Source organism: Tinamus guttatus, unplaced genomic scaffold (genome assembly GCF_059628265.1).
Source record: "Tinamus guttatus ecotype Peru unplaced genomic scaffold, ASM5962826v1 Tinamus_guttatus_pri_ptg000470l, whole genome shotgun sequence".
Classification (NCBI taxonomy): Eukaryota; Metazoa; Chordata; class Aves; order Tinamiformes; family Tinamidae; genus Tinamus; species Tinamus guttatus.
The window spans coordinates 1,419,961-1,435,539 of record NW_028289004.1 but is presented as its reverse complement, the minus strand read 5'-3'; the positions used below and the strand labels follow the sequence as shown (position 1 = coordinate 1,435,539).

Here is a 15,579-nt window from a genome sequence, read left to right as displayed (position 1 = left end):
ATTTTGGGATTTAGAAACCCAACTGTTGAAATAGTAGAAGCTTAAATATATTGTTGTGCCAGGCTATAAATATCTGTAGCTTTTTGGATTTTGAAAAACAGGCAGTAAGAGCAGGTATTCCCATTTGTGGGATACGAGGAGCCGAGAGGAAGCGTTCAGCGTGGCAGGGCAGTACGGCTGGCGTGGGAACTTGTACTGTGGCTTGTTGCAGGACCCAGCGTTGCCAGTCCTGAGCACCGAGTTTAGGTTCTGGGACACTGACTCAGCACATCTCGTCATACGAATAAGGGTGTGAAAATTACACAGGCTCTTTACCTGCCTACCCAGTAGCCCACTGGTGTGTTCGTAACCAGAGCAGCTCAAACCATGTGGTGTTTGGATCACCTAAAAGCACAGTAATAAGTTACTCCCTAATTGAATGCTATTTATTTGCTGAGTTAAAGGAAAACATTGAAATGTGTTATGCCACCATTACATTTGTTTTTCTGCTTGTATTTTCAGTATAAAAAGAAATTACTTATAATTATCTCAGCCAGAAACCTAGAACTCATAAAGTAATGTCCTTAAATATTCCAAACACCTGTTATGTATATACAAAGCTGTCTGGACAACATATGGACAGTACTGTCAAAGGAAATGGAGTACAGAAAGTGAAACTGAGCTCCCACCGAGAGCTTTGTGCCTGCCTTTAGAAGAATCTAGTTTTCTATGGTGTGCTAGATGTGTTTAGTTTCTTCTATGCTGCAAATTTAGAGCATCTCATGTATAGTAATTATTTGTGGGTAGTGTACTTGATATAATCATAGGCACTGCATGTTTGGCACTGGCCTATTAATATTGTGACACTTAGTAAGTGTGCATAATCTGTTCTTAAAATGATCCAAATTTTTCACTGGGAAGGTGAAAAACCAAATATATAAGTCTGTCCTTAAACCCCTAAACAGGAGGTGTGATTTTTCAGAGAGATTTACATCTTGCACCTGCACTCGAGTATATCTGTGGTGGATTTTGTTGCTCTAACTGCACATTTAGCTTTTGGCCTGGCATTTTTGAATTTCAGTGCTTGCATTTTAATTTAACTGTATGTTACTTGAAATGCTCAGAGTTTGTGGGGTTTTTTTTTTTCAAAAATGATGCTTCTTCAAGTGTTTGATAGATAAACAATCTTTCGTTATTAACATAATAATAATATCCACTATTATTATCTTTGTGCTTGTGCTCTTCTAACTCAGTATTGTCTCATAATAGAACTTGATATAAGTTCTGCTCATGGGCTATTATTCCCAATGGAATGTAATTTCTTGCCCTGCTTTTTATTTTTTACATATGCACCTTGTGCAAATGAATTTCAATTACTAATACCTGTTTTCTTCTTTTTTTTTTTTTCTTCTGGAACTCGTTGCTTTAAAGAAAGATCAGAGAGAGAGCAAAAACAGTTAGACTTGCAGAAGCCTTCAGTCCCTGCTATACCTCCGAAGAAGCCTCGGCCTCCCAAGGCAAACTCTGTGAATAGACCTGGTACCTTGCCGCCGAGACGGCCAGAAAGACCAGTTGTGCCTGTGACTCACACAAGGTATGGCTTTCCCTCTGTCCTGTGCTTTTTGGATTAATGGAAGAAAACACATTTATAGAATTTAGATTTTGCAGCTAATGTCACTGTTTGTTTCGGGTGAAACATATTTAAAGAATCTAGAGGAAAAAAAAAATGCCCTATTAAGTCATCTCGCTGTGTCATAAGTATCTTCTCAAGACTAGTAGGTTTGGACTGTTCATTACTTGTTCATTCCCACTGCTGAACACCCAATACTGAAATGTCGTCGTTTCCCTTGCAGAATATTTGTGAAGTAGCCATGTCAGTATGTTGTGCCAGTGTCGACTTTTGCCACCTCAAATTATTCCAGCGCAACTGGGGCACTCATTCCTGCAAGAGCTTGGTTTCTCGTACTGAGGAACTGTATTAGACAGCAGCCATGTCAGTTACTGTCAGCTTGGTTTCAATCTGTTTTCCCTGATGCTTACAGGTTAATTTTTAGCAAATTATATGCTGCTTTACTGCATGTCCTTTTAGCTGGGGCTGCTGCGGAATGACCTCTGCAGCAGTGCTGTTCTGTTGCCCTTTTGCAGTTTGTATGACATGCCTTATCAGAGGTGACTACAGCCTTTGATGAGCACTGAGGAACTGATCTTCCTAGCACACCTGTTAGATCCATTTACTCTCTACTGGAGCTGGGGAAAGGCTGTAGAAATTAATCACCTCACCTAAAGTCCTAATCAAGTCTAGGTGACTACATTATAGTCATCAGCTTCTGGGTAGGGCACTGTAGACACTCTTCTTTGCAATGGAGAGAAATAGGCAAAAAAAAGGCAGATGCCTAGAATAGGGTGCAGCATGTCATGCAGAAAGAATAGGAAGAAGGCATACAGAAATAATGTTACTGCTGAACTATTAAAACTACTAGTTGTCATTGAACTCATGAAGTTCAGATGCTCTATATTAATAATGGTGGATCAAATACCCCAATGGAGTATAGGATAGAGTGGAATAAAATAGAAAACTTAGATATTGATTCTCCTTGTTGTTTCACATACGGTTCATTCAACAGATGCTCTCAGCATGAAATCTGAGGCACGTAAAGATCTGGTGCTTGACATGTGCTGCCAGTTTCATCTTACTGAAGTGCTTTGACCGTGCATCTCTGATCCATGGATCAGAGACCGTGACCTCCCTGACCGTGACCGTGATCATGACCGTGGATCTTCCTGTCCATGCATTAGGGCCACAGCTTCTTTTGGACATTTTGGCTTTGAATATGCTTCTCCAGGTTTTCCAAAATACGGCCCACACCTGCCGATCACTTGGGCGTGCTTGAGAAAGCAAGTATTTGCTCTGGCCTTTACACTTAGCCGAGTGATATTTTCTTGTCGAGACCAGCGTGTTGCCTAGTGTTCAGTTTGCTGCCTGGTCGTGTAATGGTGTAGCTGTTCTTTGTTCTCTCCTTTGTCTGCATTGCTAATGTAATTATATAAATTTCTTGTTAACTGTGTGAAAAAACAATCTAAATAGTAACTGTGTTTTGTTGATAATTATCCAAATTCTGCTGTGTCTAGAATAGAAAAAAACGCTTAATTCTTTGTGTGCCTAATGCGATTATATTTGAAAGAATGTTACTTGTGACAGTAATTAGTTTAAAACTTAGAAGGAAAGCTGACTTTTAAGGTGATGATGATGCTGTTTTGAAGGGCACAAGTGCTAGCAGTTTCACTGTGAATAATTTTATTAGCTAATTCAAATTAATGGATTTGTCTCATATAACTCTTCTGTCCTATTAAGCTGTAACCTGTAGGGGTGCATCATAGGAAGAGGGCAGAAAGTTCACGTAATTATATAATCCTTGGAATACACTTGGAATTATTTGAATAATTAAGAATGTCAAGTGGCCATCTCCATAAGGTGTTCTGTACATTTTTAAAGACAGTTAGACTTAATAAGGTAGTGAATATTTTGAGACCTTCTAAGATCCATTTCCTTATCTTTCCTGTAAGACCTAAGGCAATTAAATGAAAATAGAACCAATGGATTTTTTTGCTGGTTCTGGAGGGATAATGCTGTAGATTTCTGAAGTGATTCCCATGTGATTTCCATTGCTGCCGGTTAGCAGAAGAATTTCTCTTCTGCTGTATGTGCCTCATGCATATCACTGTATTTTCTTGGTAATGATTGTTTTTCCAAATATAATGCTCCTTCCTTGGAGGCAGGTTAGGACTTCAAGGGCAACAGGAAAGGCAAAATCCATGTGGGACACAGAAATGCTGACAGTTTGCTCCAGAGGTTGCACAGCTTTTTCCATACCTACAACTGATTATGCAGTTTACCAGCGAGCCAGTTCTCTGGGGCAGGCCAGTTGTAAAGAGCTACCGAAAAGGCATTTTTGCAGTCGGCCCAGACGGGTGCTGCCGTTGAAGCAGGCGGGCGCCCTTTCCAGGAGCCTGTTCCAATGGCTTCCCTCATGTTAGCACCAGCATTCCCGAGCTGCGCAGCCAGATGGGTCGGGGAGTTGCTCCAGATGGCCATTAATCAGTCAGCGAGGGGATTTCTGTCGGGGTGGGTTTTCTTTCAGGATGGTCACTGGGCAGCCTCGCTGCACGGGCTGTGGTGGCAGCGTGGAGAAGGGAAGGAGGAGATGTGCCCACCGGGGCTGCCTCTAGGCCCTTTGCCATGTAGATGGGCATAAGCCTCGTGATTCTTTTGTTTTGTTTTATGGTGGTTTGTGTCTGTCTGTGTGTGATATCAAATGTCTTGGCTCTTTTGTATGCAAACTGTAAATGTTGTGCTTTTCAGCCCAAAGTCACACCAACTTAAGCATCTCCTCCAAAACAGTATCCACCGCTGACTCATGTGATGCTCTCAGTTGTCTGGGAAGTATGGATGTGCAAAACAATACGCAGTCAGGTGCTCATTGCCCATGCCAAGCAAAAAACTGTGCTGCTCTGTAAATATTTACAAATATATAAACAATTAAAAAATGAAAAACAAAGATATAGGCAAGTCACTTGGTCAGGTAGATCAGTTGGAATGTCCTCATTTATCATCTTAAATATGAATCTGTTGTACTAGAAACATGTTGAAATTCCCCTGTCTTTCTTGATGCGAACTGTCTTGATAATTATGCAAAACTAGCTTGTTCTTCAGGTCATGAAATGGCTGCCCATCTTTTTGGGGTCTTAGAAAGTGTCACCCACCATGGCATTTCATTGGATATAAATTCACTTAATATGTGATCTCCTCTAGTTTTATAACAAAATGTCTTTTTTTTTTTTCCTCCAAATCTATCATAGCTGCCCTAAAGTCTGAAACTAGATTTGCAGAGACTTCATGTTTGGCTTGTAAACCACTGAGTTCAGGTGGTCCCTCACAAGATTTTGGCATCAGAGGCAGAGACAAGTGACAAGTGAACAAGGCTTGGAAGAAGACGTTTTATTGTCTTGTCAGTGGCTTATTACTGCTGTCTTGAGGAATACCTCATCTCCCTGGGTTGTTTCAGGAACAAGCCATATTTTTGCCCAAAGCTTGTGGTTTTGTGTACATCATAACTCTTTGCAGCACTATGCTAGAGAGATTTATTGTGGAAAAACTAGTGTTATTTGCTGAGCAACCTGGTAGTGTTTCCTGATGGTAAATACAATTTATTGCATTAATGGAACTGTTATAATCTCAAAATATCGCAGTAAATGTCAGAGAGATTTGTATGTGTGACCTGTGCAATGCAGAGTGAGTTTCGGTAGCCGGGTTATTTCTGTAAACTTGAATAGCTGTGGGATAGAAAGTTCCATAAAGAAAGAAAAATAATGGTGCTTGTGTATGAATTCCTGTTAGATTTAAAAATAGTTCCTCCCTATAAAGTTTTGCAGCTTTTCTGGCGCTTGTGTATTCCAAAGTCTTTTTTCAGACAGACTCAACGATCTTGTTTCCCTGGACCTGTGAAAACAGATTTCATAGTCTGACCACATCAGCAATGTGCAAAAAATAAGTAAGAATCTTTTATTGGTGAAGGAGCTTCATTTATGAGCAAACACAAGGAAATGCTGAAACATGTGATCCTTGCCAGGAGTTTCTCTGTAGTATCCTGGGTCACCCATTGCTATAGATTTTGCAAGCCCATTAATTAGAAACAAGTACAAATCAGATGTTGAAGGATGTCTCAGTGCCCTTAGCCTTCCTTCACGTGGAGATGCTGCAAACATTTGAGGAATTATTCAGGACATTACAGTGTCTAAAATAGACTTTTTTGACAGGTGTTAAAGGGAAATGAGACAAGGTTAATCCGCAGCGCATGTCTGCTTACCGGAGGTTGCTCTCCCTGCCCGGGTGATCCTCACTCCAGTGCTACAAAGGGGGAATATTTCCCTCTCTCTTCATTAACTGTGAGTTAGCTATCGATTTGCTGTAACCCCAAACTCCAGTAAAATACCTCCTCTCGTTTTTCCAAATGCAGGAGCGATAGTCCAAAAGTGGAGTTAGCAGGCAGTGCGGCGCCCGGCACTCTCGAGAAAGACTCCTCCGAGAGAAGCAACGACATTGGTGAGTCAAGGGGCTTTTTTTTTCCAGTTTGCCTCAGAAATTCATGACGCGAGCATCAGCTTCTTAGTGACTTTGTTATGCTCCAGATTGAGGATTTGGCAACGAACGCAAAGGAATTTGTGTCAGGTTTTAAGTGTAGAATTAAAGGAACATTTTGGCTTTACTCATTTTGTTGTGTTTTTTCTGCCTAAAAAAAAAGACAAACAAATGTGAAATGGTGAGATATTTTGAGTGGGAGGGGTTTTTCTTATTTCTCGAGACCTGTGGGAAGGCCAATAACAGTAAGTCATACTTATTTAACAGATGCGATATTAATGCTGCTGCATTTTTAATGTTTTAACAGCCTGTTCGTTTGGTGCAGTTAAAAAATAACCTGTGCATTTCCTAATACGAAGGCAGAGAGATTAGAGAAAAAAATCTATTTTACTTAGAGCACTGAGTGAAAAACTACCTGTTTCTGTTTAAAACGATAACTTGTGCCCCTGAAACACAAACAGCTCTGTGGGAATGCAGCACCTCGGAAGGAGGAAAGGTGGGATGTTTTCCTCCCGCTCTCGCCCTCCTGCCCTTTGGCGCTTGCCGTCCAGCAGCGACGCTTCCCGGAGGGTGAGCAACGCACTCAGTACTGGGCTGCGGCCCAGGCCAGGGCGGCCATTTCAGGGCACCCAGCCCAGCCCCACTGTGGCACCTGCTGCTGCCTGTCTGCCTCAGACCCAACAGCTACCGCAGCCCCAGCGACCGCTTCTGCAACGGCTGCTTCTGCCCCGGCCCCAGTGGTCACTTCTGCCCTAGCCCCAACAGCAGCTTCTGCACTTCTGCCCTGGCCTGAACGGTCACTTCTGCCCTGGCCCTGATGGCTGCCTCCGCAATGGCCACTTCTGCAACAGCCCCAACAGCCTCTTCTGCAACGGCCGCTTCTGCCCTGACCCCAACAATCACTTCTTCCCCAGCCTCAACAGCCACTTCTGCACTTCTCCCCTGGCCCAAATGGTCACTCTTGCCCTGGTCCAAACGGTCACTTCTGCCCTGGCCCTCATGGCTGCTTCCGCAATGGCTGCTTCTGCCCTGGCCCCAACAGCCACTTCTGCAACAGCTTCTGCAACAGCTGCTTCTGCAACCGCTTCTGCCCCGGCCCTAACAGTCGCTTCTGCCCTGGCCCCAATGGCTGCTTCTGCAATGGCAGCTTCTGCAACGGCCCCAACAGCCGCTTCTGCAATGGCTGCTTCTGCCCCAGCCCCAATGACCACTTCTGCCCCAGCCCCAACAGTGGCTTCTACCCCAGCCCCAACGATCGCTTCTGCAACAGCCGCAACATCCTCTTCTACAATGGCTGCTTCTGCCCTGGCCCAAAGGCCGCCTCTGCAGCGATCACTTTTGCCCTGGCTCCAAAGGCCACTTCTGCAATGGCCCCAACACCTACTTCTGCCCTTGCCCCAGTGGCCACTTCTGCAACAGCCCCAAGAACTGCCTCTGCAGTGACCGCGTCTGCCCTGACTCCAGTGGCCGCTTCTGCAACGACCGCTTCTGCCCCAGCCCCAATGGCTGCTTCTCCAATGGTCGCGTCTGCCCCAGCCCCAACTGTTGCTTCTGCAGTGGTCACTTCTGCCCTGGCCCCAACAGCTGCTTCTGCAATGACCTCTTCTGCCCCGGCCCCAATGGCTGCTTCCACCCCGGCCCCAATGACCGCTTCTGCCCCGGCCCCAACAGCTGCTTCTGCAACAGCCCCAAACCCACCTCTGCAACGACGGCTTCTGCCCCAGCCCCAACGGTCGCTTCCGCAACGACTCCAATGGCGGCTTCTGCAACGGCTGCTTTTGCCCTGGCCCCAACGTCCGCTTCTGCCCCGGCCCCAACTGTCGCTTCTGCTCCGGCCCTAACGGTTGCTTCTGCCAGAGCCCCAACAGCCGCTTCTACAAAGACCGCTTCTGCCCTGGCCCCATTGGCCGCTTCTGCAATGGCTGCTTCTGCCCCGGCCCCAACAGCCACTTCTGCCTCGGCCACTGTTTCCGCCACCACTGCTGCCTTCCTGGGCAGCCACTGCCCTAGAATATGGATATGTATAAAAACATGGAAAATACTCGCAGCAGCCAGGCCTGCCTTGTCTTCGCACCCAAAATGTGCGATCTTTAATCGATCCATCACTTTTGATTAAAATGTATTAAAAAAAAAAAGTGCTGAGTTGGGGTCATAAGCTTTTACAGCATCCGTATGTCTGCTTTTTTTATTTATTTATTTTAACCTTCTGCTGTTATGATGACAATGTTGTTCTGGAGAGCCAAGTAATATGCTTGTTTCTAGATTTTTATTTGGGGTAAACATGGAAGCTGAGAATAAACTGCTTGAAGGTTTTTGTTGTAGAGCTTAAACTTAGCGAATGGCATGGAAGTACAGTCAAACTCTACCATTTAATGTTTATTGACCTTTTTTGTAAGTTCACTTCAAGGCTTGTAAGCCTGTGTTTACTTAGGAAGCTATGAATGCGAATGGCATGAAACAGTGGGATGAAAGATATTATTATTGTTGTTATTATTATTATTACAGTTTTAATTTATTTGCTCTCAAGATAAAAGCATAAAGGTCTGTAGTGTTTCTTTATTTTTTTTTTTTAACAAAACCTCCTGAAGGATAGGTAGGATATTTGCTGTAGCCTAATTTTTATTCTTTGCAGCAGTCACTTCTTTATTGGAGAATAGAAAGCCAGCAAGAGTCCGTAAACCAAACCCCATTTAGAGCATGTTGCAAAGGGCGTAGCTGATGACCTCCTGCTACCACTAGTAAGGAGAGTAAATTGAGTCTGCGGATAGAATAGTGTGAATACTCAGATGAGCATAACATGATAGGGTCAAACAAGATGGCATTTGCAAGGGCAAATCATGTTATTCCAGCCTGTTAGACAACTTGTTAAAAGAAAGAAAAAAAAAAAAAAAAAGGAGTGAAGTTGACCTAAATATCGTAACTGCTGTGGATTTTTAGAAGGCTTGTGATGGCTCCTGTAAAATATTGTTAGACAAATAAACAGCCTTTCAACAGAGGGCAGAGCGATAAATTAAAGCTTCATGAGCCAAAACAATTCACAGTGGATTAATGTCTTTTACTATGCGAAGAGGTTGGCAGTTGAGGACAATTTATGGAGTAGTGTTATTGGAAAGACTTATGATAAGTGTGTTAGGTTTCTGATTTATTAATGAAGAGAACAGTAGGTTGGTGAAATCTGGTGCGTAAATGAGATACCGGTAATGATGGATGACTGAGTGGAGTCCCGTGTATTCGGACCACTGGTGGATTGGGCAGGGTGAGTCCGTAATAATATGTAACTGTGTATGTGTTAACACGTGTTGCCCTAGCATCACACATTCCGTGGGGAGGGCAGCCCCAGCTCTGACTGGAAGGTTTGTCCTTCTGGTCAAATGGTGTGATTAAATCTGGTCTTTTATTTTCTTTCACTAGTCCAAATTCAAGTTGAGCTGATTACTGTGAGCAATACACCAGAGTTTAGGAAGTTTTGGAGTCAATGGCATGTTTAAGCACATAACCGCACATCTTTAAAAAACATCTATAACAAATTTTACTCAGCTTTACCAACAAAGACAGTCACAATTGCATGAGTAGGGCAGATGCCGTGTATAACCCTCTGGATAACATTCTTTCAGTTTCCTATCTAAAAAGTTACTTTTGTGTAAATGCCAGCGCATGGCTTGATTTCACTAGTCTGTTATACAACTTAACATTTCAAACTCTTGATGATAATACAGCACTCGTTACAGTTTTGCAATTAGTATTGACCAGGGCAAGTCCTGTTCAGCAACACAACCGCTGACTGTAGTTACAGTGGCAGCTATTACTGCTGTTGCTCTTACCTTTGCTTCTTCCATAGTCCTTAAAAAAAGTTGGAAAACTAGCCTTCAGAATATATTGTGTAAAATGAAAATATTCCCTTTTTCTCCTCACTTCTTTTGTTTTCTTTTTCCCTGTTTTTAGTGATGCCTTTACTTTCCTTTCCACACATATTTCATCCAGCTTTTCCTATTTACATCTCTTTGCCATGGGTAACTCTTCTTCATTTCATGAGGGTAAGGCTTCTTTTTCTGTTTCTATTCTATCCTACCTTTTCTTCCACTGACAATGAATAGCTAAAGATTTTATAGACAACCTAATGTGTACTTGGCTCTTGCAGATTTTTAAAATGAGGAGTTGTGGTTGAGTGTACTGTAACAGACAGTCTTGCACTATGGCATTGACATGGAGTATAATCATTATAGTTTCTGTTATTTTGCCATTAAAAATGTTTGTGATCTATGTGAAGTATACAGTCTACTTGTACTGCTTGTCAAGGCATGTTCAGCAATACATTCTTACAGTCAGATGATACCATCACAACATTTAATGTATATATTTTGTTGGGATGTCTGTACATGTTACAGAAGATAGCAAAATTCTAGGCTAGTTTTCTAGTCCAAAGTAGGAAAAAATAAACAAATGTAGAAATTTGAAAAGCACTCTGGTTCTTAGAGGGACTTGCACTGCCATGCAAACAATGTGTAAACAACTTAGATTCACATAACTGGACTTTAAGATTCTATATTTTTAGTTTCACAAAAAATTATTTCCGAGGGCTAGTGATATGACCAAAAAAAGCTTAGTGGATCAAACACTAATGCTTACAGAAAATTACTGAATTATTCCAATTAATTAGAGGTACTGAGTTCCTTCTGCAATATAAGTGAAGATTAATCCTAATAATTCTTTCAATTACACACACGCCGTGGAATACTGTAGTCCCAATAAAAACTTGCATATCCAAAACAGGATTGCTTCGAGAAAGCATTTAAAATCATATTCATCTAAGTAATTTAAAGAATAAGCCAGGAACAATTAAAAATAATTTATGTGCTGTGGAAATGCTCAGTTAATCCGCACAAGAAACAGTCTCTGCGCTTTGCAGAAAGGCTGCGCTGCATGGGCATTCCCATGCAGAGCCAAGTGAACCCAGCTTTGCAGTATTTTCCTGGCTCTTTATAGATTTTGCATATTAGTTATAAAAGCAGTTAGTGATCTTCAGCAGTGTTAACAAAAGGCACATAGGAATTTGTTGATTCCCCCTGAAATGTAGTGTTGGCACCATTTTTTAAGAGAGTCCCTAAAAACTGGTTAATATGAGGACATTTTTGAGAGTTTCTCAGACTTCAATCTTGAGAGCCCGCCCTGAGAGCCCTCCATGGAGTACCTGCTGGACCCATGATGTTGTTAGCCTTACTCTTTTTCTTTCTCTCCCCCCAGCTAGCTGCCTGGAAAAGTAATTAAAATTCTCTACTTTTGAAAAACATGGCAAAAAAAAATCTGTATATATAATCTGTATCTTGAGCTGTATCTCTAGTTATTCCAGACTTATTATAAGCTCATATTTGTTAGCAGAATGATCATTGTTGCTCTGAGTGGTAGAAAAAGTGATCTAATAAGATTTGGCTCACACTAGGGAACAGTCTGAGACTCTTTCCAGTAAAAAAGTTGTAGAATGGAGCATTTTTGTGTTTAAATTCCAAGCCCTTATACTGTAAGACATGGTAATTATTTTGCCCGAAGAGACAAAGTAAAATGTGGAGAAGGCAAAATGCTGGTGCATGCAAGGGGTTGAGGGCAAACTGTGAATTCTATAATGAAGACAGAAATCTGCCTAAAACTTATTTTCTTCTATGTTACTTTTCGTATTCATTTTAATATAGCAAAGCAAAGGAACAGAATTACACAAGTGTGTTAAGTTGTAATTTTTATGTCAATGAATTAATATTACCCATAAATATAGATGTGAATTGTAAATACTGTAATCGGGGATATGGTAATGGTCCATTAAGTGATCTAATTGGGTTTCTTGCCCTGGAGGGTCTTGAAAAAGGCAGTAAACCAGAATTATAAACTGTTCTCCATGCGTGTCAATTTGAAGTGCCTGAAAACAGCATATCCATTTCTTCTAGCTCAGTTTTCCTGACCTTTCTGTTCTTCCTTGGCATGTTCTGAATCGTTAAAAATAAAATCCTTATGAGGACACTGGCAAGTGGTTAGCAAAGCTCATTATGTCAACTTTCTACATTCAGCTCTCTAGCTGACAAAACTCAGGGTTAAAATGGGGACAAAAATGTGTACCCAGCATCCCAGGTACATTGCAGCTGAACTCTGAAAACTCCTCTGCTACAACCCAAATTTTAAAATAGAGTCTGCCGTTAATGGATGAGATTCTGCTCCCCTGCCTCTGTACAGCTGTATTTGTTGAAGGGTAAAGGGCTGCTCACCATGGGGAGGGTGGCCCGCTCTGGGCACTTAAGTGCTTAAAATAATTGTGGTCTTCTGAAAGTTCACAGCAGGTTCTTCACTGAGTTAGTGTTTCTTAATTAGTGCTGTGTGGTGCATGGGCATTAACCAGCGCAGATGATTCCAGCTGCAGTATCTCCATCTCTTCTATTGCATGCAAAGCTTTCAGAAATAATGTATTTAAAGAGAGTATACCATTTCACTGGCCTATTGCCAATCTTTTAGATGTATTGAGTATGCTGATGGAAAGAAATCTACCTCTGTAGCTTTTACGACATTATCTTCTTCAAATGAATTGAGAGCCACCTTTGCCTCATTTATTCCAGTTCTGCTGCATTTCTGTCCTATGAAACCTAGCCGTTAGCGTTGGGAATATATCGGTTCGGGTGTTATCGATCGCTTTCCATTTGAGTTTGCTCAAGGTGAGATCTCTCTGGTAATGCAGAAAGCTTTCCATCTTCATCATGTTTGAATGACTTTGTCCAAAGATTGAAAACCCTTACTTAAAGGTAAAATAAAAGCCTAGCCATGTTTTTTTTGTTTGTTTGGGGGGGTTTTGGCCAAAATATAAAGATGAGCAAAGGGAGGAGGAGTAAGCAGAACCATTTAACTTTCTGGTTTGAGGTGTTTTTCAGAGGGATTGAAGGTTATTTTATACGCAGGTATAAGTCTTATGAGCTCAGAACTTGGAACTTTTTTTCCCCAGGTAATTGTGTATTTTTGTAAATCTGGATATTTCTTAAAAACACCATAATCATTTTTAAATACTCATGTCACCAAATGAACACAGCAATGGAGAATAGTGTCCTGTTGTTAACTGTCATGGAAAGATACCAGGGAATAATTCTTCCACAACTAATGTTTTTCGTTTTCATTAAATAGCTTTGCCCAGTAAGCCAGATATTTACTCATAAATTAGAACTGCGCTGATGTCTTTCTCCCCATCTTGTAAATTAGGTTAAGAATTACCAGCTTGACTAGCAAGACAGTAATAATGATAAATACATCTGTTTATCTGTAGAATTAATATCACCTAATTAAAAAATAGGTGATGTCACTGCTATTTGAAGGGTGAATTCTATACGTTCCATAGAATATCCTTCACCATCTTTTATTAAGAGTAGGGAAAGTTGGTCCACTGGATGCTGATGGAGCCTGATTGGCAATTACTATGACTTTGAGTACGGTTGATGGGACTTCTTTTGAATGGCCTCTTGTTGGGTTCAGCCCAGGAAGGCTGTGCATTTTGCATGGCTCCTAGATTTAAGCACCCACTTGCTGTTAGCTGCAGAAATGCACATCAAAGTCAGATGTCTGCATTTAATGACCCCAGTGAATACAGTATAGTCACAGCTATATAGTCTTACTTTCCGCTAGCAAAAAATAGTCAGTAAAATAACCAGCATAAGTGGATTCTCTGCTAGATTGGCAGCGTAGATGACGGGCAAAGGTCTCTCACATGATTGTGTTCCTCTTTCTGCCTTACCAGTTTGCTAGATGAGAATTTCTTGAGTGAATAGGTCATGGGTCATAAATGTGGAAGGTGGTGATAATCTCGGATGCAGAGAGGATTGGGAGAGAAACATGAGTCTAAACAGGGAAAACAAAAAGGGCGGAATAAAGGGCATATGGAAGTATTGGAAAATGGTTCTCTATTTGAACCAATTTGAACCCTTACAAGGGGAGTTGTTGGGTTGAACCAACAGTTGAACCCTTACATTTAAGTATATTTTCATTTATAGTATCAGCTGAATGTCTGTGATTTCACTGGTTTGGCAGCGGGTTTCACCCGTGGAACTTTTCCAACCTCTTTTTCCAACCCTTTCTGCTCTTTTTAAAATTCATTGCAGTTCTATCTAGACTGCCTTAGTGCTTGTTTGGGGTTTTCTTTTTTTTTGGCTGGGGTGGTGGGGGGAGAACTATCAGAAATGCAGTCAGAAGTGGAAAAAAAAGGACTACTGCTAGATTTCTTGCCACTGCTGCTTGATAAGAAAAGTTTTGTGCAGGAATGTTTGTGTTCCAAGGTATTCATGAAGTGTGCAAAGCAGATTTTGTTCGCAAATGTTCAGTGACATGATGGGCACAAATGTATACCCTCTTTTGCTGTCAATCAATGCATTTTTAGAATTGTAGCACAAATATTTTAGTATTCTGATCAAGCATAGAATTTTAGGTAATGATTAATCATGGGAGTTTCAAGCTTAAACTTAGAGACAATTTGAGCCAATTTACTGTCCCCTGGAGAGGTGGTCTCTTTGCCTTCACTTTTAGCTGCTTATATCAGCTCTCTGTGATTTCCTTCTCTCAGCACAACTGTTGTTGTGGCCAGGCACACATTGGTCAAAAATAAGATAGATTTAAACTAATTTGGAAAAAACAAATTGTGAAAATAAGGTGAATTTAAACTATTTTGGAAAAAATAAACAATTGGGTTGGAAAGAGTGGCTGGGGACAGAGGAGAGGATTGCTTACGCCAGCATTTTTACAGATGTACGCATGCTTCAAGTGTTTATACACCCCAGTTTATATTTTTGATGGTGATATTTTCTTGCTGTGCAACTTAATAAAGTAACATAGGGTGGGGCAAACAAAGATAATTTATTAAAATATTTGTTATTGATTTGCTGTGTGATGTTAAGCAAGTCGTTTAGCCCTATCAGGCCTCGACTTTGAACTGGGTATTACTGGAAGGCAACTCTCCCATGTGGACTAAACTTTTTCCAGAGGATAATTTTTTGACTTCCATACCTCTTCTCCCCAAATCTTAAATTTTGTGGGACTCTGGATAGGTTTTGTATAATCCGTTAGGGTGATCTCATTCTTAAGAGAAACCACTGTAGCCTGACCTGATCTGTGGCTGTATCTGAAGTTTTGGCTCTGCAGTGGTGGATTTTATGGCATAGCTTAGGATGGAGGCTGCAACAGTGAAAAAACAAGCAGAGAGAGAAATACCTGGTAGAGGACTGAGCGGTCACTGGTTATATATAGGAAGAGTTGCTCCAAAAATAGAGTGGTGTTTGGAGGTGAAATACCCTAGACTATTTTAGGGCTATTGAAAGAAGTGTCTCTCTTTTTTTTTTTTTCTCCTAGGGATGAAGGAATATTACTAAATAAAGAGTGTCTGATCCTTTTTTTTTTTCAGTCCTAGCAGCCAAATCATGAGTACTCAGAATCGGAAAACTTGAAAACAGATAGTT

The 15,579-nt window shown here is 41.4% G+C and overlaps 1 protein-coding gene across 3 annotated transcripts in view; it reads left to right on the top strand.

Moving 5' to 3' along the window:
• SH3KBP1 (SH3 domain containing kinase binding protein 1) overlaps positions 1 to 15,579 on the top strand; it is a 205,695-nt gene that overhangs the window by 180,755 nt on the left and 9,361 nt on the right. For all 3 annotated transcript variants that reach the window (XM_088532735.1, XM_088532737.1, XM_088532736.1), the window contains 2 exons: positions 1,411 to 1,573; positions 5,994 to 6,079. In XM_088532735.1, coding sequence (XP_088388861.1) covers positions 1,411 to 1,573; positions 5,994 to 6,079 — 249 coding nt within the window. The remainder of the gene's footprint in view (positions 1 to 1,410; positions 1,574 to 5,993; positions 6,080 to 15,579) is intronic.